General features: G+C 47.2%; 1 protein-coding gene across 1 annotated transcript in view; it reads right to left on the reverse strand.

Moving 5' to 3' along the window:
* Positions 1-25,604, reverse strand: part of KSR2 (kinase suppressor of ras 2) — a 400,467-nt gene that overhangs the window by 164,530 nt on the left and 210,333 nt on the right. Inside the window, exon 5 of the mRNA XM_067700755.1 lies at positions 104-288. Within this exon, the coding sequence (XP_067556856.1) occupies positions 104-288 (185 nt within the window). The remainder of the gene's footprint in view (positions 1-103; positions 289-25,604) is intronic.

Genomic DNA, 25,604 nt, shown 5'->3' on the forward strand with positions numbered 1-25,604 from the left:
TGAGGCGTGTTCCGCCCGCATTTCTCAAGTATTTTCGCGGAAGAAAAAGAAGAGCGTGCGCCCCGGGCGCGGAGGGCAGCAGGTGCAGCTGCCGGGGACTTACTTGAGGAGAAGTTGGCCTCGGAGTGGACGGGAGGGGTGGAGGGCAGGAAGGGCGCGTGTCCCACGAAGAAGGAGCGGAGCGAGCGCTCGGACAGCAGCGGGGAGCGCTGCTGGGAGGGGATGTTCTCACAGCTGCCCACGCTGCTGTGGATCTTGAGGTTCAACGGCTTGCTTTTCTTCTTGGCTCTGAAAGGGAGACAGAAAAAGGAAGAGAGGGAAATGTATCCCTAGCACACCCAGTGAGAGCGGGGGGGACCCAACCTCCTTAGCGTGGTACCCAGTAACCACGCCCCACCTCCATCTGGCCCTGCCACCCTCTCCGGCTCCCTCCCACTGGGCTCCAGCCACATATTTTGTGCGGCTCCTCACCTCCAGCCCTTGGCTTATGCTCTTCCCACGGCCTGGGAAACCCTCCCCTTCTTTGTCGGGTCAAGGCCCCATATGTTTTTTTACAACTCTGGTGTCCTCTCCTCCAGGAAGCCTTCCTTGACACCCCAGTCCATCCCAACCAGGGTTGAGTGTTCTTCCTACAGGAAGCCTTCCCTGATACTCCCCCTTTCCTCCTGGCTTGGGTTGGTGTTCCTCCTCCATCCTCCTAAAATATTCTCTATATATCTCTGTGGCTGCACTTTCCTATATTTTCCAAATTTGTTCTTTTAGGCTCTGTCTCCCAAGTGGACTGAGGGTCTTTGAGGCCAGTGACTCTGTATTGTTCGTTTCTCCGTCTTTGGCAACCAGCACAGAGCCTGGCACACAGTAGGTGCTCACGAAATGTTTATTAAATGATCGATCTGGATGAAGACGGCCACTCATCACGCTGCATTTTAATTCTCCATCTTCCAGGCCTGTGAGCTCCTTGAGGGTCGGAACCTGTGGTTTTTGTTGCTGGAGCTCTCAGCCCCTAGCTCGGCCCCAGCTGAATAGAATGTACCTCTTGGGCTGGTTCTGAAACATTTCTCCCCTTCCCCAGGAGTTTAGGTGATCAGTTGAAGAGAGTTTGCTCCAAAATTAACCTCACCGCCTTCTCCCCAACCCCCAACTCCCCCAGGGCCCTGTTCAGGTGTGGCCAGGAGTTGGGCGCCCTCTTGTGGCCAAAGCAAACCTGCCTCGCAAATATTCACAGATCCAGATGGAGGGCCCAGGAAGGGGTGTTCATTTAAGACTAGAGGCCTTCCACAGAGGCAGCCTAAAAGTCACCCTCTCCAGGAGGTCTGCTGCCCTTCAGCTTTAAGGAGTTCAAGTGTGCCTGCAGAGTTGCCCCCCGCGGGGGTCTGCAGCAAGGCCCAGGAAGGCGCCTCCTGCTAGAGCAGCACGCGCTGGCCGGCTCACCCCGAACCGTAGCTGCAGAAGAGCAGGCAGCGGGGGCGGCATTTCATTCCACACGAGCGTCCAGTGGTGGAGAGTCACAGAGGCGTCTACACAGAGGGCGTGCAGTGTAGGAGTTACACTCTCAGGCTTTGGGGTCAGGGAGTCTGGAGCCTGGGTCCTGACTGTGACCTCAGGAAAGTGATCTCACCTTTTCGTGCCTCAGTGTTCTCACCTGGACGATGGGGGAAACCACAGCACCTACCCAAGAAGGATGGATGACGATTCTACGGGATCATGTGCTTGGCACGCGGCCCAGCACAGAATGAGGGTTCAGGTGACCTGATGTTAACGTCACTATGACCAGGTTCGACTGGCTGTCTGTATAGCAGGGGCTTAACCTTGAAGAAGCCAAGCCATGTTTTTCACCTGAAACATCCAGCAGTTCCCTCAACCCACTACGACCCTTGGCAGATGAAGAGGATGCAGTCAAACCCTGCAGCAATAGGTACCATGATGATCTCCCAAACACAGATGGCAGCCTTGAGGCACTGGGCCACTAAGTGATGAGGCCAGATCCCTTATGCAAGAAGAACCAAGTCTATATGTAAAATAAGGACCTACTGTACAGCACAGGGAACTCTTCTCAATACTCTGTAATGACCTATATGGGAAAGGAATCTAAAAAAGACTGGATGTATGTATATGTGTAACTGATTCACTCTGCTGTACAGCAGAAACTAACACAACATTGTAAATCAACTCTACTCCAATAAAAAATTTTTAAATAAAATAAAATAAATAAAAAGAAGAAGGAAGTCTAACCCAGCACAGGTGTAATCGTAACTCAATGCTGCTGCACTCATGGCCACAGATGGAGCAGAGAAGGGGTGTGTATAAATAAATGTTAGTTGGACAGATGGATGGATGGATGGATGGATGGGTGGATAGAGGGGAAAAGGGTGAAAAGTGGAAGGATGGAATGAATGAAGGACAGAGAGGATGAGAAGATGAAAGAATGGGAGGGCAAATGGATAGAATGAAAGAGAGAATGAGAAGATGGAAGGATGGGGAAGGGGAGGATGGATGGAAGGAAGAATGGATGGATGGATGGATGGAAGGGTGAAAAGGTCAAAGGATGAAAGGGTGATGGATGGATGGATGTAATGAAGGAGGAGGGGATGGTAGGATGGAAGGATGGATAGAAAGAAAGGAGGAAGAGAGGATAGGAAGAAGAGAAAGTGGGAGGATGAATGGCTATTTAATCAGAGAAGGCGGAAGGAAATTCTATATCGCTTTCCACCCACCAAGGAAGTCTTTGCAGACAGGACGTAGGATTCACCTTTACCATCTGTGCTCATTACCCAGACATGCTTGGAGGGGAAAGCAGACACAACCGACTGTGTCTGATGACTGTGGCCGTGACTAAAATTTAGTGGCTATTTTTCAGTATATCCTGCAGATGCCGTTAAAAGGAACATCCTCTCCATGATCTTCACAGATATTAGATGTCTATTACATAAATGTATTTTTCTGGAAATGGGGCCAATTCTGGGGAAAGCAGCAACATGAAACGCTGGCACGGGCAGCTCCACCCTCTGGGGCTGTATCAGCACTGGGTGGACATGCCGCTTTCTGGACGGGCTCTCTGGCATGGCAGGCTGGACCACAAACTGTGCCTAGGAAAATGTGCTTGTTTTACCAGGGACAGCAAAGGCCTAGTCCAACGTTGGCATCTAGCAAAGTTCTTCCAACCTTCCTGATTTGCGTAGCATATCTGAATGAAAAGGATCCTGAGAATTGTCACCTCTTCACATTGGTTCATTACTTTCCATCTCCAGCCCACAGTTCTGGACCAAGCCACCTTCCTCCCTCACCTAAGCTACTGCTGCTGCTGCCTCTTAAAATCCTAATCCCACTTTTGTTTCCCTTTGCTCTGTTTTTTTTGTATTGAGGTAAAATTCACATAAGGTTAACCGTTTTAAAGTGAACAACTCAATAGCATTAAGTATTCACAATGCTGTGCAAACACTACCTCCATTTAGCCCCCCAGGTATTTTCCTCATCCCAAAAGAAAACCCTCTACCCATGAAACCATTACTCTCCATTCCCCTTTGCTACAGCCCCTGGCAATCACTGATGTTTTCTGTCTCTAAGGATTTGCCTATTCCAGGTATTTCATATAAAAGGAATGAATCATCCAATACGTGACCTTTTGCGTCTGGCTTCTTTCCCTTAGTGTCATGTTTTTGGGGTTCATCCATGTTGTAGCGTGTATCAAAACATCATTCATTTTAATGGCTGAATAACACCATCTGACTTTTAATTCTTTACAATGTGTTTTCTACCCAGCAGTTAAAGTGATGTTTAAAAATGGTACATTGTATCATGTCACCCTCAGCTTAAAAACTTCCAAAGGTTTTCCATTGTTCTCCCTTCCCATGGCTTACAAAAGCTTCATAGCACCCTCAACACCCTCTCTCCAGCTTCTTTACCGTCACCTTGTCACCCTCTGACTCTGGTCATCTCCCTGGTCCTTGACCACACCAAGTTGTCATCCACCTCAGGGCCTTTGCACATGCTGTCCCTCTGCCTGGGGCGCTATTCCCCATCCTGTTAGTGGAGACCTACTCACCTTTAGGCATCCCTTCCTTAGAGACACTGTCCCCAATCCTCAGAAATAGTCAGATCTCTAGGCTACATGGGCTCCCAGCACTATGTGAATTCTGCATTTACTTATGTGGTTACTGAATGTCTGTCTCCCCCATGGCCTGTGCCCCCCCCCCCCCCACAGGAGGGAAGAATCTGTATCCCCAGCACCTAACACAAAGCAGGCACGCCACAGTGGCAAAGCCAAGATCAGATGCCGGGTCCACAGACTCCCAACCACGTCTATGTGCCCCAGCTCAGGCTAGGACCTGACATCCTCCATCTGGCAGGGGGGGGGGGGGGGGGCGGGGGGCGGGCAGGGAATTCTAAAGGACTGTGTCCCAGTTTCGATCTGTGAGTCAGGAGGACTGTTTATCAGCATCTTCCCAGTTAATTCTCAAATATGGGCTCCTTGAGGGCGGAGATGCATCTTATTTCTTTCGCCAGCCTCTGGCCACCTCTGTCTGGATCTGGCGGACAGCTCTGCCCTCATAAGGCTCCTGGTCGATGCCCATTTGCCAGCTAGCCTCTCAGAGCCTTTATCACAAAGGTTGCCAAGGGAAGCCCCAGACTGATGCTTAGGCTTTGCACCGTTTCCTCTCCCCAAAGTCTGCTGGATTTTGAGCTAAGCCGAGCCGCTGGCTCACACGGCCCCTCAGCTTCCTCAAGTGTGGGGTTGTGTCCCCTTGCACTTGAAAGCCTTCACCAGCCAAACCCCTCAGCATATCATTAACGGGGTCTGGGGCATCTGGCCCTGCCGACCGGCAGGAAATGACAGGGCTGGGAACAGGCAGGCTCCTCGCAGGCACGGCAGGAGGACAGGCACAAACACACATTCTCACACACCGCCCTGGGCAGCAAAGTGCTAATCCAGTAGCCATTTCCCCAAACAGGAAGAAAATGCCCGCTGGTCTAACCCGCAGCGGCGTGAGCTGCCCCTCCCCCTAACCCGCAGCTGCGTGATCTGCCCCTCCCCCTCACACTGGGCCATTTAAATCCTATGCAGTTGGCCTGATCTGATTACCCAAGAGGAGACCTCCAGGAAAGACCCTTTTCAAAACCAAAGAATAACACCAGTTCTTGGGTGAGAGGGGGTAGAGGTGGGGGGAGTACTTAGGGACCCTCGGCTCAGCTGCTCGAGCCTGGGGAAGGAGGAGGTTTGGAAAAGCCTAACACTGGGAGGATGTTTATTGAGAATCCATTGTGGTCCTTGGCCACAGGCAACAACCCTCATTTCTGGCTCAAGCATGCCCAGAGCATGGCAAGAATCAACAGGGGCCCTGGCAAAGAAAGGAGCACTGATGAGTCAGTCAGACAACAGAAGCTGCATTTCCCCAGGTGTGGAGGAACAGGCAATGCTTTTAGATGAGACATGGATGCCGTTTTTGTATTTTAGAAGTTGAAATTTGAAATATTGATTTTGTACACCAAGTCCATCATTTCATGCAGTTATTTCACAGTATACGGCCTTATGTAAAATACACTAAGAAGAATTAAAAGAAGAGGAAGAAAAGGAAAAGAAAGAAGGAGAAGTAAAAGAAAAAGAGGAAGAACAAAGGAGATGGAGGAAGAGACACTGGCTGAAAAAAAAATGTCAAGTAAATTCTAGTATAGGTCCCACCAGAGTGGCTAAAATAGAGTTGACAACACCAGATGTTGGCAAAGGATACAGAGTAACCAGAATTCTCATAAAATTCTGGTGAGACTGTGAATGGGTACAACCATTTGGAAAAACAATTTGACAGTATCTACTGAAACTGAACATATGCTCTGACCCAACAATTTCACCCCAGGGTATTATGTCCTCAATCAAAATGACCGCCCACATCCACAGAATGACCTGTGTAAGAATATTCATGCCAATGTCATTCATATGGGCAAACACTGGGGAAAATCTCAATGTCCATCAATAGTAGTATGGATAAATACATCACAGTATACTCGTTTACTTGACTACTGCACGACCATGAAAAAGAGGAAACTACTGCTATACTACGATATGGCTGAGCCTCAAAGATACAGTGTTGGGCCAAAGAAGCCAGCCACAAAACAGTTCTATGTTGTACGAGTCCATTATGATTCCATTTACATTGAGTTCAAGAACAGGGAAAACTAATCTATGGTGAGAGACCCCAGAAGAGTGATTTTCTTTGGGGAGGTTACTGACTGGAAGGGGAACCAAGAATCCTTCTGGGGGCTGGACATGTCCTCTGTTTTGATTGGGTGACGGTCACCTGGGTGGATTGATAAATAAAAATGCATCAAACTGTACACAAAAATTGTGCACTTTACTTCTGAATTAAACTTATGCCTTACAAAAAGTTTTTTAAAACAACAGTAAAAAAAACAAACAACCCGATTAAAAAATGAGATTAAAATTAAAAGATTTGGGCTTCCCTGGTGGCGCAGTGGTTGAGAGTCCGCCTGCCGATGCAGGGGGCGTGGGTTCGTGCCCCGGTCCGGGAAGATCCCACATGCCGCGGAGCGGCTGCGCCCGTGAGCCATGGCCGCTGAGCCTGCGCGTCCGGAGCCTGTGCTCCGCAACGGGAGAGGCCACAACAGTGAGAGGCCCGCGTACCGCAAAGAAAAAAAAAAAAATTAAAAGATTTGAATCGACATTTCTCCAAAGAAGATATACAAATGACCAACAAGCCTATAAAAAGATGTTCAGCATTACTAGTCATTAGGGAAATGCAAATCAAAACCACAAGGAGATGCCACTTCACACCCACTAAGATGGCCATAACCAAGAAGTCAAAAAATAATAAGTGGTGGTGAGGATATGGAGAAACTGGAACTCTTTTCCATTGCTGGCGGGAACTGTGGAAAACAGTCTGATGGTTCATTCCTCAACAAGTTAAACATGGAATTACTATCTGACCCAGCAATTCTACTCCTAGACATATACCTAAAAGAACTGAGAACAGGTGTTCAAACAAAAACTGTACACAATGTTCACAGCAGCATTATTCACAATAATCAAAAGGTGGAAACAACTCCCATGCCCATCAAAAAGTGAATGGATACACCAATTGTGGTCTGTCCAGACAATGGAATATTATTCACTATTATGAAGTACTGATTCATGCTACAATGTAGATGAACCTCAAAAACACGAGCTAAGTGAAAAAAGCCACATGCAAAGGCCACATATGACGATTCCATTTATATGAAATACCCAGAATAGGCAAATCTATGGAGACAAAAAGCAGATTCGTGGTTGCCCAGGGCTGGGGCAGAAGGGGGGATGGGAAATGACTGTTTAATAGGTCTGGGGTTTCCATCTGAGGTGATGGAAAAGTTTTAGAACTGGATAGTGGTGATAGCTGCACAAGATTATAAATGTACTTAATGCCATTGAATTGTACACTTAAAAATGGTAAATTTTATAGGATGGATAAACAACAAGGTCCTACTGTATAGTACAGGGAACTACATTCAATATCCTGTGATAAACCATAATGGAAAAGTATATGAAGAAGAATATATATGTATAACTGAGTCATTTTGCTGTACAGCAAAAATTAAACACAACATTGTAAATCAACTATACTTCAATAAAATTTAAAATAAAAATGGTAAATTTTATGCTATGTGTATTTTATATAATTAGAAAAAATAATAGCAATAAAAAATAATAGCGATACAGGAAGCATATTTCTCCCCCTTCCTAGCTGTGTGACCTTCATCAAGTCACTTAACCTCTCTGAGCATCAATGTCCTCACCTGTAAAAATGCCTAATAATGCCTCTACCTCACAGAGTTGTATGAAGATCCAATGAAATAATGGACTTCAATGCCTCACAGAGTACTTGGCACCTGAGCTAGGGAGCTCTTCTCACATTTGTCCCTTGCCAAGAAATTTCTTTTCCTCTAGACACAGACTGAGGCTCCTTATAGGCAAAGTCTGTCCCATGTGGAAGTAGGTCAGGACTCAACATCAAGAGAAGATGGATAAGTATCCACAAAGAGGACCAAAGAATTCCTCTTTACCCTGGACTTCTTGCCTCGGGAGAAGCACATGAAGGTCTGAGGACCACACTGACCCATCTCTGGGGTGATTGACACCAGACGGGGGAGGCATGAACCCTCCTGGAAGAAGGGCAGTTACAAAAGGATTTTCAAAGGCATCCAGAGAAAAGGCTCAGCGAGGAATGCTTGCTCAGGGCAGCCCTTTCCCTCCACTGTGTTCTTCCTAGGACCCCTCTAGGCTCTCACCATCAGTGCCTATTATATGCTAAGGGAATCCCTTGGCACCACTCAGATTAAGTTTATCACTAAAAGAAGAGAAACACCCACTGCCTCTGACAGAATAGTCACTAGGGAATGGATTTGAGACTGGTTACTTTATGAAATTCTTATTCTAGTGGTATACTAATTTCCTCATTTGCTCTCTAGAATATTCTAGAACTAGAATATAAGCCCCATCTCCATCTTGTTCACCAATGTGAATGCCTGACACATAGTGCCCCCGAAATTATATTCTGGATGAATGCACAAGTGAATATTATCACCAAGCCTCATGGGCAGTTCCGTTTTACAGATGAAGTAACTGAGTCCAGAGAGCACCAGGATTCAAACTCAATTTGTCCAAAGCCAGAGCCCAGATCCCCACAACTACATGTGACGCCGTTCCAGTCCAGCACCAGGGAGGGGGTTTTCCCCAAAGCTCAGGATCCTGGACCCAGACATCTTCATCACATACTAGAAGTTAGGGTTCAAGGGTTCTGTAAAGGAGACACATGTGCGCTCCTTCCTACCTCGGTCACACAGAGATCTGGACTGGGGAACAGATTCTTGCAAAAACCAAAGCAGAGTTTCCCCAAAGTATAAAACAGCACTGCTAAGGTGCCAGAGAAGAGATGCCGCCTGCCTCTGTCCCACCAAGCCCAGCTCCCAAGACACAGGATCTGGCTTGGGAGGAAGATGGTTCCCAGGTCATGGAATCTGGTTTGGGGGTAAATGTGGCTCTTAGGAGTGATCCAAGTAACCTCCAAGGGACCTCTGAAGTGTGCAGGCTGGTCTTCTGTGGATGAGGACAGCAGACGATACAATAATGTGCTCATCAAGGCCTGGCAGTCAAACAGTCCTGGATGGAGGTCCCACTCCCCCTGCGCTAGCTGTGTGGTCTTGGGCAAGTTGCTTCCCCATTCTGAGCCTTTCTCCTTGTTTTTCAAAGAGGGCTATCACCGAGGTGTGGAAAGGATCACACAAGATAAAAGGGATCTGTGAGGCGTGAGGCCCGGCACCATCCTCTTGGTATGAATCTGTATTGTTTCCAGTCAATTTCCTACTTCATGAAGGCACGTGACGTCAACTCTGTTTTCCTTGTGTCTTCTTACCTCGAATGAGCTCTACCTCAGCTCCTCCATGCCTTCACTCTCCTAGAACCCTATCATATCTTCTCTCTGGCACATCCTTAAAGGCTCGGCTCGAGGATGACCAGCTCTGAGCCCTCCAGAACCATCTGCCTTTACGTTGCCATCAACAGCTCAGCACCTGCATCCGTGTCATGCCCTGAGCACTCGCTGCAGTCCAGACACCAGCCCTGCACACACAGTAACTCACGTGATCCTCCCCACAGCCCTGTGGAGAAGGTTCTACAGTCATACCCATTTTACAGATGGGAAAACTGAAGCTCACAGAGATGATATGGCACTTGGTTGCAAATTCGGCACAGGCCACCCAAGCACACTCTAAGTGTAATGCACTGTGTTAGACACCACGGGGCATAAAAAGGAGCCCAACCTCTGTTCTCAGCAGCCCCACCTTGTGTATCATCACTTCTGCACCAGTACAGACCTGGCCAGAAAACAGGAGTGTGCTCCACACCGGCTTTATGGCTGGTCACCAAAGCACAGCAGGAATCTCAAATTCAGGTGTGACCCACCAGAAATTGTCTTTCACTGGAAGTAGGTCATCCAGGCTGCCTTGTACCCTGGCTGGGTGTGCAAAATGTAAGAAACCCTGAGTTATGCCTGGGGCGTTGTTCTCCCTTTGTACTCTGGGAAGCTGCCTGCTGGTCTGAGCTGGGCAGATCCAGCCAGATCCTTCTAGTCCAGAGGTTGACAAACTATGGGCCAACGGTGGGCCAAATCCAGCCCTCAGCCTGTTCTTGTAAATAAAGTTTTACTGGAACGCAGCCATGCCCATTCATTACACATTGTCTGTTAATTCTTTAGCTTGACAACTGCAGAGTTAGTTGCAGCACAGACTGTATGGCCCATAAAGGGGCCCTTTACCGAAAAAGTTTGCCAATCCCTGTTCTAGACTCCCTGTCCACAGATGTTAATCACACAAAAAAATAAAATTAAAAAATCCTGACAAGAACCAGAGTCTGCTTGGGATTTATTTTCCCTCAAGTGACAGCGTCTGTCTTGACCTTTGCATCTAAATAATGAACACTCTGCCTTCCTACTCCCTTCTCTCCCTGTGGCCCAGTCATGGTGGCCTGAATCATCCAGGGTCAGGCAGTGGCCACATCCCTGAGTGGTAAGACTAAAGCCCTTTGTCTAAATCTGTGTTGTTCTATACAGTAGCCATAGCCACACGTGGCTACTAAAATTTAAATTCAGTAAGATAAAATTCTAAATTCTGTTCACCAGTCTCGAATTGCCACAATTTAAATGCCCAAAAGTCACATGTGGCTGCTGGCTACCATGTTGGACACAGCAGATACAAGACATTTCCATCATCACTGAAACTTCTTTTGGACTCTGCTGCTCTAAACAACCCTGTTCCCAGCGTTACAGGGTGAGGTGATCACTGTTCTGCTATCAGAGCATCTGCTCCATCTCATCTCTCTCTCCTCTCTGATAGTCACCCTTCCTCTCCCAATAGTAAAATTAAGTGCTTCGCAAAAAGACTGGACATAGCTAAAACACGCATCACAGGGGGCTGGTCCATGAAATGGTATTAAACGGTAACTCCATTTGATGGAGCTGTGTAGGGATTTAAAAGAATCGGGATAGCGAGAACACCAACATTTATTATTAAGTGAAGGAAAAGGCAAAACAATGTAGACAATTAGGTGCAGATAATTACTGTTTGATTCCACTTATACAACATACCTAGAATAGCCAAATTCATAGAGTCAGAGAGTACAGTGGTCGATGCCAGGGGCCGGGAGGTGAGGGTGGGGTGGGGAGGGGGAATGGGGAGTTAGTGTTTAATGGGCAGTTTCAGTTTAGGAAGGTGAAAAATTCGGGAGATGCATGATGGTGAGAGCTGCACAGCAATGTGGACGTCCTTAGTGCCACTGAACTGTACAGTTGAATATGGCTAGGACAGTATGTTTTATATTATGTGACTTTTACCACAATAAAGAAACATTAAAAAATAATAAATAAATAAACAATGTATACAGTATGACTTCATTTGTGTTTTTAAAAGATATATATGAGTGCTTCCCTGGTGGCATAGTGGTTAAGAATCCGTCTGCCAATGCAGGGGGCACGGGTTCGAGCCCTGGTCCGGGAAGATCCCTCATGCCACGGAGCAACTAAGCCTGTGCGCCACAACTACTGAGCCTGCGCTCTAGAGCCTGCGAGCCACAACTACTGAAGCCCGCGCACCTAGAGCCTGTGCTCCTCAACAAGAGAAGCAACCGCAATGAGAAGCCCGCGCACCGCAACGAAGAGTAGCCCCCGTTCACCGCAACTAGAGAAAGCCCGCACGCAGCAACGAAGACCCAATGCGACCAAAAATAAATAAATAAATAAATAATTTTAATTTAAAAAAAGATACATATTAATGAAAAACATGAATCCAATAAATACTCCTAGAACAATGAGGTGCTGGACTCTAGCAATGAAGGAGGCAGACAAGAGCCACGCTTTCCCTGGGCTGGTACCCTGGTGAGGGTACAGACAAACAGATGAAACAATAAGGGAATACTGGTTAATAATAATAATGGAGAATTAAAATCAGAGGGTGTAGTGACTGGGTGGTCGCGCCTCTCTGGGGACATGGCATCTAGGCTGAGACCTGCATGTCGAGAAGCCAGACTTACAAAGATCTAGAGGGAGAGGAGCCCAGGCAGTGAGGGAAGGTCAAGGCCAGGGCAGGTCACCTCACAGTGAGGGAGGAGAAAAGAGACAGTGGGGCCACTGTGAGGAGAGGGGGTTTGATTGTGAGAGCGATGGGAACCTGCTGGAGAGGTTTAAGAAGGAAGGTGATGAACTCTGGTTCTGTTCTTAAGAGATCGCTCTGCCCAGTGAGTAGAGAATTGACCTGTGGTGGAAGCAAGAATGGGATGAGGGGATCCGGACAGGAGGCTGTTGGAGGCCCCCAGGCGAAAGATGGTGGCGCCTTGGACCAAGGTCTCAGTCATGGAGGTGGAGGGAGAGGAGGTATTTGGGACTCAGCTCTCCGAGGACTTGCTGGCCAATTCAACGTGAGGAAGGCGAGAGGAAGAGATGGGAGATGCTTCCTAAGTCGGTGTGTCATACGGACCCCCAGTCTTAGATGGATACACTCACGTCTAAGGTTATAGGAGAGGCAGTTGGCAGCCTGGAATTTCCAGAGTAGGTACTTTGTTACTTTTAGACTTTCCTTTGCCTTTTGAACTTAGTAACAGGAGTATTCTTTTATAATAATAAAAGATAATCTTTAAATGACATACTGTATTTTTTGCTTGAATTTCTCTTCTTTGTTTTATTGAAATGAAAAAAAAATACTCTAGAAAACAGAGGTATGGTCATGGAATACTGTGCTCAATTGTTACTTAATATTTCAATGATGTTTCATTATTTTTTCAAATTTTAAATTGAAGATCAAATTTGAGATGGGTTTTTGTTTCCCAAATGGCTGGTACCAGTCAACTGGCAACTGGTATCTCAGATTTAGTTGACAGATATTAAAATGTGGTAGTTTATAGATTCCTAGAAATTAAACATATATATGTTTAATTATACAATATTATGTTTTTATATAATATTAATTATATATAATATTATATAAATTGTATGGATGGTATGTATTTGTATATTATATATTATACAAAATTAAACATATATGTTTATACTCTTTATATTTTATATATGATATATAATTAAACATATATGTATACTTTTATATCTTTATATATTACATGATATATAACTAAACATATATGTATACTTTGTATCTTTACATATTATATATAATTAAATGAATACATTATATATAAATATATATGTTATATACGAACATATATATATATAAATATGCACTTGAAAAACATAAAATGTCTTAAGCACAGATACATAGTATTTTTTTTTTAAGGTTAAGCTTTGCTCAGTAACAGATCAGCTCTCAATATCCAACAGACTTTCTACTAAGACTTGATTTCGGGAAAGAGCAAACTGTCCTCATACACACATTCCCCTCCCATCAACTAAGACACGCTTCAGATCCAGGATGAGTACAGGAGACAAAAAAATGATCAGGAGAGGAAAGGAAAGATGTTCCGGTTGCAGAGGTCAGCAAACTTCCGGTGAACAGCCAGAGAGTACATATCTTTGGCTTCACAAGCCCTATGCTCTCTGTTGCAGCTACTCAACTCTGCCCTTGTAGCGCAGGCTCAGTCACAGATAACAGGTGGATGAATGGGCAGGGCATGTTCCAATAAAGCTATCCATATAAATAGGCCCTGGGCCAAATGTGGGCCGCAGCTTGCCCACCCCTGTCCTAGTAGGGTCTGGACTTACCTGAAGGTAGGAAAATTGAAACAAACCAGCCCTTTGGTTTGTTTCACCCTTGAATCCCACTTTCCATCGCCTGGCTCACCCCAAGAGCTTGCCACCCTGCCACCTGGACTTTATTTGGTGTTTTTCCTTTCTTCATCCTGACCCCACCCCTCCTGGGTTTAGCTGGGTCTTGTCATAGATCCTAGACATTTCTTCAGGCTCCAGCCACAGCTTTGGAATACACATCTGTTTTTCTAATTATTTGATGAACGTGGACCTGTCCCATCCATTTGGAAGCACCAGAAGGACAGGGAGACAGGGATCGTGTCTGACTTGCTCTTTGTGGATCCCCAGGGCCCAGTACAGGGCCTGGCATATAGTAAGGGCTCAATTAATGAAATGAATGCCTGAAAGTCCAAGTGAGCCCACTGTCTCATCACCTGAATGTTCGGGGGCTCCTCCTGAAAGTGAGTCAGGGGCAGGGGTAGCCTTCCAGTGCACCCACTTTGCCTTGATGCCAGGGGTCAGGGGGCACCAGGCTGGCACCCACCCTATATATTTATTTCTAATCGGAGGCATTTGCTGCATGGGGTGGCTGTGGGAGTAGTTAGCCTGCAGGAAAGGTAAGAGCCCGAATCAGCCACCGGGTGGGGGGGGCAGGGTTTGAGTTCCAGTACTTATGGGACTGCTGATGTCAGCACTAAGATTGGTCTCGCTGAGATGCTGCGGGTCAGACGCTGTGTTCCGTACACATTATCTCATTGGACTTGGAACGATTATTACCCGCATTTTCCAATGAAGGTAACTGGGGTTCTCCACAGCTAATGTACCCAAGACACAACTCAATAAAGGCTCAGAGTGTGATCACAGATTTAACTGACTTCAAAGCCAATTCCTAATTGCTTTGTCAATTCCACTGTGGCTGATGGCATATATTCCCATTTTACAGTGGTGCCTGTGCAGACCTGGAGCTGTCCAAGTTGTTGATTTCAGGGCTGGCCAGGGACAACCAGTTTTACACTTGCAAACTGGGCATCTTGCTGGTCTCGGCCAGTTTCTGACCTGGACATGGACAACACTGCTTCTGTCCCACGGAATAATCCAGAAGCCCACGGCTCCCTCTCCGGCCTCCCCCACCCCATCTGAGCTCACCCAGACAGCCATCCTCAGTTCTGTCTTCCAGGCCTGATCTGCGCCGGCATCCAGGCCCACTGATTTTCCTGCATCCCTGTGATTAGGAACTAATCTTATATTTTTGTTCCCCAACCCATAAATCAGTTACAGACCAAATATTTACACAGGCCGTCATTTCCGACCAAACCAAGGCTCATGACAACGCTCATTATTGAAAAGGATGACTGATTTTAGGCTGAGATCTCACAGGCATGTGGCTGGATGTTTTCTTTCAGGTTTCCTTCTCCCTCCCCTGGCCTGAAGAAAAGACAATTTCCAAGATAAATCGGTACAAAGGTCTGCTCTTGCTGTCTCCTTGGGGCCAGTAGGATGTGGGCAGGCTTCCATAAGCCCAAAAAGTGGTGGCTGCTCTTGGCCTCTTCTCCCTTCTCTTGGTCTCCCCCTGGGCAGGGAATCATTTAACTAAACATCCCCTAAAATCAGAAACCCTAAAGGAGACAGAGAGGGAAAGGGTCGGGAAGGGGAAACTCGGCAGCATCACTACCCCCAGTGGTGACACCCACCCTACTGGGGGTAGTGTGGCCTGTCCAGGGTGACCCCGAGGCGGGCCATGTGTTAAGTTGTTAATATTGCTGGGTGGGGAAGCAGGAGGCCAAGTTCCTGACCTGGCTCTGTCATTACTTTGCAAGTCACTATGGCCTTTGAGGCTGGTTCCCTTTCCTTTCAAAGCAGGGATTTGCTAAGTGGACTCTGTCCGTTTCCGGTCCAGGTATCTTGGCTCTCATCGTGAGAGCTGCCATTCATTAAGCCCTTACTATGAGCCTAGCCTAGTGCTAAGCACTTTATAGGTATTAGCTCATTTTAGTCTTTAAGATGGGCATCATCCACTCCAGATGAAGAAACAGAGGGTCAGAGAGGCTAAGCCACTCACCTGAGGTCACACAGCATGTAAGGGGCAGAGGCCAGTACTTGAAATTTGTTCTGTCTGACCTCAGTGCTCTTGTTCCTAAAATACACTGCAGCCTCCCTAAGACCTGAATTTGCTTGGGGCACGGAGGCATGTCGTCACATTGATTCTTAACACCCTGATATCTCCCAATGAAAGCACCTGGGGTCAGCGTCCTAAGCAAAGGCAGAATTGACAATTGTCTGCCCAGTGGTGAGCCAGCAAAGAGCTTTCTCTCTGCAAAGCGAGAGGGCAGCTGGAAATGTTTCTTCAGGGAAACCGTGAGTATTTTGCCTCATATGGAAGTCTTCAAAGAAGCTTCCTTTACCCCGGGAAAATTAATTGGGAGTGAATCTTTACAGACCTGCCTAAAAAGCACATATTTCAGTCTGGTGGTTCTATGAGATCCACACTGAAATGCGTCCATCAGAGTCTGAGACAGACAGCAGCAGTGCCAGCTCTGAGGGCTTGGGAAGGATTCAGACAGTACAGGGGCCGGCTGGGTACTCGGGGCCAGCCGCTTAACCTCAGCAGGCTCTCAGCCTCTCCACTCGTAAAATGAGGGCTTAGAGCAGATCATCCTTAAAAGCTCATCCATCCTCACTGTGATGGTTCTGTGATGCTGCCCTCTTTCCTCCAGACTTACGGCGTGACCTTGGGCGGGTCAGCATCTGTGAGTCTTCGAGCCTTCTTATTTATACTGTGGGATAACCTCTCCAGACCCCCTGTCTGCCCCTTGCTTCTGTGCGGGGCAAATGAGTCAGCGTGAGCACTGTGAAACCTCAGCGCTACGATCCCAGCGGTGCGGAATTTCCAAGAAGTCATGACTTTCCTATGGTGACTCTAAGAAGAAAGTCTGAAACATTTTCCGTGTGAGTTTGAACACTGTTGTCTGAAATCAACGTTTTGTTTTGCTTTTCATACCAAGGCCTTCCACCCGATTTCAACTTTTGCATCCAACAGTGACTTGTTATGATACAAAATGTGTCCATTGGGGATCAAATAACACAGAGGGCGGGCCCGCCAGGGATTGTAACTTAACGTGCTTGCCCACGGCTTTCTTCCTGCTCAGCACAGCTCAGGTATTTAATCTCAGTCAATGGCCTGTCTGGCTGCTTTGCAGTGGACATTTGATTGTGACCACCAAGCACTCACCATCCCCCCCCAACTTCTGGGGGCAATTCTCTCTCCTCCGTGCACAATCTCGTTGGGGGTGTCAGCTAGGGGATAGACGTTGCCTATCCCAAGTCACCAGGTGCCAAATCAGGCCCATTGGAATCTCTAGGGAACGTGAATCTTGAATGGCATGACACATAATGGAAAAAATATTTGAAGCTCGGTTGATCTACTGGTTCACCCCCAAAACAACCTTTCGAGTCATTCCTGCCACTTAGAGCCTCCAAGACACCCTGGATCCTGCTCCTTTCTGAGCCTTCCAGCGGATCCTGAGAGCGATCCCGGAATCTTCCGTGTAGGTAGGTCCATTCTCTGCGTAAGTCAGCCAGGGTGGCTTCCATTGTTTGCAATCCAAGACCCCTAGTGCATCCTTGAGAGAGACCACGAAAGCTGAGTTTCCATTTTTCACTATGTCAGACTCTTGACTCCAGAGTTTCTCAAATCCTTTGGGCTGGGGCCCAGACATCTGTGTGTTAACAAGCCTTCCAAAGCCACCTCCACACTCCTGAGAACCACTGCCTTGCCTGGTAATTCCACATCAAAGACAGTGGTCTGTACTGTTACTGGCAGGTGTGGCACAGGCTAACTCTCTGAAATAAAGGACCATTCACTTTGCTAGCATCTGCTCAGGCTCTCCAAGAACCAGACTTCAAGGCCTGAGAGTTTAGGCCAGGCCAGGGCTGGAGGAAAGCTATCACCAAAAGACACTCTCCAGGACAGCCATGGGGACACAACTGCAAAAGGCACACAGCCCGTTTCTGCTGCAAGCGTTGAAGGCTCAGGCTTCACCACCTTCCCCATCAGAAAAGTCCAGTATTTATGTCAAACCTGAGGCACAGCAGGGTCAGCCTTATTTAGTGGGTCCCCACTGGAGTCGGTACAGAGAGCAAAGCAGGAAATGTCTTAATAAGGGAGTGACTTAATAAAATATGATGCATCCACACTTCAGAATACTACGCAGTCATTAAAAAGAATGAGGTAGGACTTCCCTGGTGGCACAGTGGTTAAGAATCAGCCTGCCAATGCAGGGGACATGGGTTCGAGCCCTGGTCTGGGAAGAGCCCACATGCCACGCAGCAACTAGGCCTGTGCACCACAACTACTGACTGAGCCCGCGCTCTAGAGCCTGTGAGCCACAACTACTGAGCCCGCGTGCCACAACTACTGAAACTCGTGAGCCTGGAGCCCGTGCTCCACAACAAGAGAAGCCACTGCAACTAGAGAAAGCCCGCGTGCAGCAATGAAGACCCAACACAGCCATAAATAAATAAATAAATAAAATGTATTAAAAAAAAAAATGAGGTAGCTCTATAGCCAGGATCAACAAACTTTTTCTACAAGGGCCAGATAGTAAATACTACAGACTTTGCATGCCAGGGTGTCTCCATTGCAACTGCTCAACTCTGCCAATGAAGCACAAAAGCCGTCCTGGGCAACACATAAACACATGGGCAAGGCTGTGTCCCAATAAAACTTTATTTACAAAAACAAGCAGTGGGCCAGATTTGGCCCAGAGCCCTGGTTTGCCAACTCCTGTTCTCCACGAGCAGATGTGGAAAGCTCCAAGACACACCTATTTATGAAGAAAACTAACTGCCCAGCAACATGTCTAGTGTGAGCTCATCTCTACAAATATAAATATATATAAACATGAATATGTATAGATACATTTGCATAATGTTTGAATAGATTTACTATCTATTCCTGTGATGTATTTAAGGTCATAGAATAAGAACCGGAAGAAAGGAGTGGGAGTAACAGAGTTGGAGAAACTCCCACATTTGACTATGTATGCAAAGCTTTTCCCGTGAAAATGCTTACTGTGAATGTAATGTGTAATTTGGAAGGAGGGGGGGAGAGAAGAAGGAAGTTCGGAGAGAGAAGGAGAGGGAGGGGAGGATGAAGGGGAGAAGAAGAAAGGAAAAGAAATAAAGTAAAGGAGGAAGAAGGGAGATAGGGAAGGACAGAAAGAAAGCCGTGTTCCAAAACAACTTTACAAAACCAGGCAGTGGGCCAGATTTGGTCCACAGGTCATAGTTTTGTGACCTCTGGTCTAGGAGGGCAGAGTCGTGACAGTTTTGTTCATCGCTACATCTATAGTGTCTAGAGAAAACCTTGGCACACAGTAGGAGCTCAAGAAATAGTATTTGGAAGAATGAATGAAACCCAGCCTCTCCCTATTAACCTAGAAAACTAACAAGTCAACTATTACCCTAAGCCCTTGACATGAGCAGATATAAAGGGAATTTGGCTGTGTGTTGCTCATGTAAATGTCTTGAACTAACTGCTACCAGCATACAGGTTAATTAAATGGCAGAGATCTTAAAAAAAAAAATTCAGTTCTTATTCTCACATTACCACATCAAAGGGGTCTCACTCTGTGGCACTGGGCTGGCTTAGAAAAAGAGAAACAGGACTATGGCTTCTGCTCCACATCTAGAGACCTGTTCTCCAGTTCCCGCCAGGCACAAAAGCTTGTCTGCAGTCACGCAGGTCCCCAGATCTTCAGGCAGATGTTTCCATCTCCAAGGAAACTGCATCTCTAAATGCCAGGCAGTGTTTTCCAACCACAGGCAAACAGATTCTGATTCGGAGGAAAATCTGCAAACCTTCTCTCAAAAATAGGAACAGGGCTTCAAGCGGGGGGCCGACATGGGATGACAATGCCACAAGGTGACTTTCAAAAGAATCAGGGCTGCATTTTTGAGGGGATGGGAGGAGAGATGGGAAGCTGTGCAAGTGGATTTTTAAAGTAGCAAGACAATTGCTGCACTTTCGGACACTCTGTTCTGCAGTGCCCTGGAATCAAGGGCGATTGGCGTCTCAACTGGCAGATTAGGGGAGCAATGTCAAGTACAGTCTTTAAGTCTTCGGGAAATGACTCAACCTGGTGTCTCACGGCTACAAAGAAAGATTGCAGCACTAGACACTGAGTCACTGGCCCTCACCTTAAGCCAAAGGCACCTGGGAAACTAAATAAGAGGCTCCCCTCTTCCTCCTGAATATGCAAACTCACCAGCCCATTGGGTTCTGCTGCCTTCAGTGTGACTGCAGCATCAAGATGAATTATGTATCGGAGAGGTTTGGCAGATTGACAGAGAGAGACAGCTGCCCACCAAAGGCCGTGCTGGGTGCAAAGAGAGCCATCACATCAAGATGTTGCAAAAGGCCCCCTCCTGCCCCCTGTTTGCTTCGGTACAGGATCCCTAAGCTATATGGCTGCCTCCGTCACTATCTACAGTGTCCAGCCCAGATCGCTTGTGGATGCAAAAGCAACCAGGAAGACAGCACGTGCCATGAGCTAAGCCATGAGCTGCAGATTAACTTGAGGAGCAGGGGTCAAATTCAAGCTAATAAAAAGGGTTACCATCTCTTTGGGGGCCTCCCCATGCTCGGCACTGGGACAAACATTTCCCTCACATTACCTCCAATCTTCAGAGTCCATGTAGGAGACAGAGGACCGTGTCCCCATTTTATAGATGAGGAAACTGAGGCTCAGAGAATGGAAGCTGCTTGCCCAAGGGCCCACAGAGGTGGCACTCCACCCAGACCCTGCTGGCTGCAAGTCTGTGCTCCTTCACCTCTGCAAGGTGCTATTGCTACAACCAGGCTGGTCGGGGGCTCAAGAGAAGGAGAGATGATGAATGTGGATCAAAAGAGAGTATGGAACAAAAAGACAAACAATCCAATTATAAAGTGGACAACAGACTTGAATAGCTGTTTCTCCAAAGAAGATCTACAAATGGCGGCAAACAAAAACATAAAAGGATGCTCAAACTGGTCATTAGCCAAATGCAAATTAAAACCACAATGAGATACCACTTCACACTTGCTAGGGTGGCTAAACATTTTTAAAAAGGAAAATAACAAGTGTTGGCAAGGATGCAGATGTGGAACCCTTGCACATTGCTGGTAGGAGTGTAAAATGGCTCAGCTGCCATGGAAGTCTGATGGTTCCTCAAAAAGTTAAACATAACATTACCACATGACCCAGCAACCCTACTCCTCGACATGTATCTAAAAGAATTAAAAATAGGTACTCAGGACCTCAGGAGACCCGGAAGACCTGGAGGTTTCTGTCACCAACTGGCCCCGTGATGGGTCACATCTGTTCTTCTCTCTGGGCCTCAGTTTCCTTGCCTGTTGGATAACACAGTGACACAAAAGGCTCTTGGAGATCCCGTCACTCAACAAGCTGAGGGTCTACGATGTGCAGGCACTGGGAATCTAATAGTAAGCTGCAGGTCTGCTTGCCAAAACCTCTAAATCCAGCAGGAAATAACATAAACATCTAACTGCTGCAGAAGTGGGTGAGGGATGGGAGTGGGAGGGGCTCATTCCAACTCCAGAAATCAAGGAAAGTTTTATGGAAGATGGGGGATTTGGGCTGCATCCAACATGAACAGTATTAGTAACTCACATTTATAGAGCATGTACAATGGGCCAAGTGCTGTACCATTTTACATGCATCTTTCAAAACTGAATCTTCATAACAAATCCATGAAGCTGAGACTGCCATGTACACTGTGTGCTAGGTGCTGTGAGGTACCACCCAGATCTGCCTTCAGGAAGGACCTGCTGCCCCAGCTGCCCTTCCGGGATTGCCTCACCCAAGGTCATACCTCCCGGGGGCAGCCCTCATCCAATGACCCATCAAGGCAAAGTTGTAATGGTCTGGCCATGTGGGCCCACTGCAAGCCAACTCTAGTTGGACATTTCAGCCCCCAAGCTCCCGTGGGGTCATTGGGCTGAGGCTGTCACTTGGCCTCCATCATTACTCGGCTTCCCCCTCTGTCTGATCCTACATCTTCCCCCTCCCTCCCATAGGGGTGGATACCCACAGCATTCCATAATAAACATTCACCATGCTAAACTCCATCTCAGAGCCTGCTTCCTGGGGAACCCAGCCCTCTACCCCATTTCAGAACAGAAGAGGCAACTGAGGCTCAGAGAGGTTATTTCACTTCCCTTAAGTCACACAGTTGGGAAATGGGAAAGTAGGGACTTGAACCTGGGTTGACACAGCTCCTGAGCTCCTGTTTAGTTATCTACCCTTTGTGATCACCTCCCAGGGCAAACAGCAGCCGGGCAGGCAGAGGGGAGAAGAGTTGCTCTTGACAGGTTCCAAATCCCACAGCTCTGGCAAAGGAAAAGGGGCTTAGAGGCATGTGACGAGGGCAGAGATGGTCAAGTTGATTCTGATTAAGCAAGAGTGGGGCTTGGTGGTGCCCGTGACACGCAAAGAACCTTTCCCCTGAGAAAGGGCCACAGGCAAGCAAGCACGAAGGCCATGTGGCTTCTGACGAACTGCACTCAGTCCTGAATAATTCAGGGAAGAGGGATACCATTTACTATTTCTCAGCCTGCACTCAGGGGCTCTTTCAGCAAAGGAGACCAGCTGCATCATAAAGTCCTGAGAACAACCACGGGTCCCAGCCTCAGGCAGGAGGGAAAGAACTCGACATCACCCACCTATTTCTTGTTTCGCTTCAAGGGAAAGTGTCTGTTGCGCAAATGAGATACTCAGCATAGTGGGATATGAAACAGTAGGGAGAAGAAGAATTAGACTGAGAAACGAAAGGGGAAAATGAACGTGTTTCCTGGTGCTGGAGGCAGCCAGACGCCGGCTTTGCCGTGTCCCAGCTGTCACTCCAAGGGCCCCACGTCTCCACGTCATCTCTATGGTAGGGACGGACGCGGCGCCTCTCCCAGGGCTGTCGTGACGATTAAATGAGGTGATGTGCGTAAAGAGCTTGGTATGTACCTGACACTTAATGGATGCTTGGTAACTGTTTCACGTTTTCCCTAACTATCATATTAACCATGGCCACTCCCTGGAGCCCTGTAGTATATTGCAAACAGACTGTTATCTCTATGAAATAACATTTAGTAAGGGCTTTCTACTTGCCAGGCACTCTCCCAAGAACTCAATGTGTATTCTTAATACATTTAATTCTTCCAAACACCCCTTGGTCGGTACTAGTACTATTGTCCCCATTTTACAGGTAAGGAAGCAGAGGCCATATCCAGTCATAACGTCCATTCACTAGCTGAGCAAATACTTACTGAATGATAGGGCGGAATATATGAAGAGGCACCTGCCCTCAAGCTGCTGTTAATCTAGTTGAGGAGCCAAGATGGACTCCCACAAGAAGTTATACAGAAAAAAATGAATAAAAATAAAGGGGAACACACAGTGTGCTATAAACGCCAAGTGCCTGCTGTGGCCTTGCTTGAAGAAGAATACAGGAGATGCTGCAGAGTAAGAACCAACATAAAATGGGCCGCCAATGGGCAATGAATGAGCCCCAATCCATGCTCTATGGAAGCCCAGAGGATGGGGCCAACTTTCTAGAACATTCCTGAACTGGAGGAAGAAGCTCATTTTCCAAAAGCCTTTCCTCTTCCCCTCTTGACCTAGAGATTGCTTAGGTCACTGAAGATGAATGGCTGCTTCTAAGGACCCCTGCATCTCAAAGCCCAGGCCTTGAGAAGCAACCAACATGATAAGATAGTAGGTGTCTCTGCGAATTCCCAGGCCAAGCACAAATAGGTGGCTGATAAACCCTGGGTGGATAAGTGCCTTCCATCCACACTAGGGATACTCCTAGAATGCTTATCTCCCGTCAGACTCTATGCTAGATGCTTTCTATGTACAGTCTCATGGAACCCTCCTGACCCTAGAAAGCAGGTCCTGCAATTACCCCACTGATTAGTTGGGACACCTGAGACTTACAGGGGAGCGTCCTTTATTCAAGTCATCTATCCTGTGAGCAGTAAACTCAGGCTTCAAGAAGACCCTCTCTGAGTCCTATGCCCTTGAGCTAAACCACTCTGCTCTTGCCTCTTTGATAAATTACTTTCCTCCAATTTCATATTCCTTGGTCTACACTGGCTGGAGGGTCATCACTCAGCCCTTGAACTTTGTCTAAGGGAAGAAGGAGTGAAAGGGTTAACCAGGGGATCTACAAATGCATTGAGGACATGCAGAAATTGGAACTCTAGTGCACTGCTGGTGAGAACGGAAAATGGTAGCTGTTGTGGAAAACAATATGGCAGTTCCTCAAAAAAGTAAACAGAATTACCATATGGCTTCTAGGTATATATCCCAAATTCTACTTCTAGGTATATATCTCCCCCCCACCAAATGGAAAGCAAGGTCTCAAATAGATCTTTGTTTACCCGTGTTCATACCAGCATTATTCACAATAGCCAAAAGGTAGAAGCAACCCAAGTGACCGTCAACAGACGAAAGGATAGACAAAATGTGGTCTATCCATACAATGGAATATTATTCGACTTTTAAAAGGAAGGAACTTTTGACCCACGCTACAACATGGATGAACCTTGAAGCCATTTAGTGAAGTAAGCCAGTCACAAAAGGACAAATATTGTATGATTCCATCTATATGAGGTACTTAGACAGAAAGTAGAATGGGAGTTTCCAGGGGCCAGAGGGAGGGGAGAATGGGGAGTTTAATGGAGACAGAGCTTCAGTTTGGGAAGATGGGAAAAGCTCTGGAGATGGACGGTAATGATGGCTGCAGAATAATGTTCAATTCATGCAACTGAACCGTATGCCTAAAAATGGTTAAAGTGACAAATATGATGTTATATGTACTTTATCACAGTTTTTAAAAATTAGCAAGTGGATAACCCACCCAATGACGACAGCTGGGGAGGAGGGTCCTGTGGGGGAAGAGAGAGAAAGAGAGATGCTTGGAGAGGAAACTGCTTTTCTTCAAGAAGACCAAAGGGAGGACTGCCGAGGTTCGCCGCAGAGCCACGGTGCCATTTTCTGGGCAAAGGAAGCTGAGCTGTGGGAGTGAAAGTTCACAGCCAGCACCGCGAGAGAAGCCATCAGCCAGCTCAGCCCAGGCCCCTCTGCCTTCTCCACACTGTTACATACCTTCTCTAGCTGTGTGCTCTCCAGCTGCTCAGACCCAGCTTCACTGGAGATTCAGGGCTCCCCAGGTACCAAAAGCAAATGCCAAGTTTATGACCACAGGCAAAGGAGCCATAAAACCCAGACCTGCTCAAGTATATCACAGCGCCACCTGCCGCCTGCCACCTGCCACCTGCCGCCTTCCACCTGCCGCCTGCCGCCTGGGGAGGCTGCTGGGCCCCAGGTTGGGTTTTGTGGGGATCCCACTCCACCCATGATCAACGCATTATCTGGATCATAAGAAAAGCAGTGGACAGTGAACCCTAAAGGAGAGTGGACTTCTCAGGAGCACAGCTTATACAAACTCTCAGAAGTGATCACGGCAATAATTGTCCCGTTATTACCTGAGCTGCCCTGACAGCTAAGTTTCGCACCAGATGCCAAGAAAAAGGCAGATTTGGAGTCAGACAAGCTTGGAATTTGCTTCGCTGCACCTTGGGTTTCTCTTCTGTAGGAAGGGATGACCTGTATCCTAGCACTGTTGGAAGCAGTATCATGAAGGTTTTCGGGTTGTGGGCTCAGGACGCAGGATGGGATTCAGAACCCGGCTCTGCAGCTGAGCAGCTGTGCTGTTTCAGCGAGCCTGCTTACTCACTCTTATCAAGGGACTGGACTGGGTTAGAGAGTGCCATTCCCAGAAGGATCCTTCTAGCTCCAATCCTCCCTAGTGAGTAGCTAG

This window comes from Pseudorca crassidens, chromosome 12, assembly GCF_039906515.1.
Source record: "Pseudorca crassidens isolate mPseCra1 chromosome 12, mPseCra1.hap1, whole genome shotgun sequence".
Taxonomy (NCBI): Eukaryota; Metazoa; Chordata; class Mammalia; order Artiodactyla; family Delphinidae; genus Pseudorca; species Pseudorca crassidens.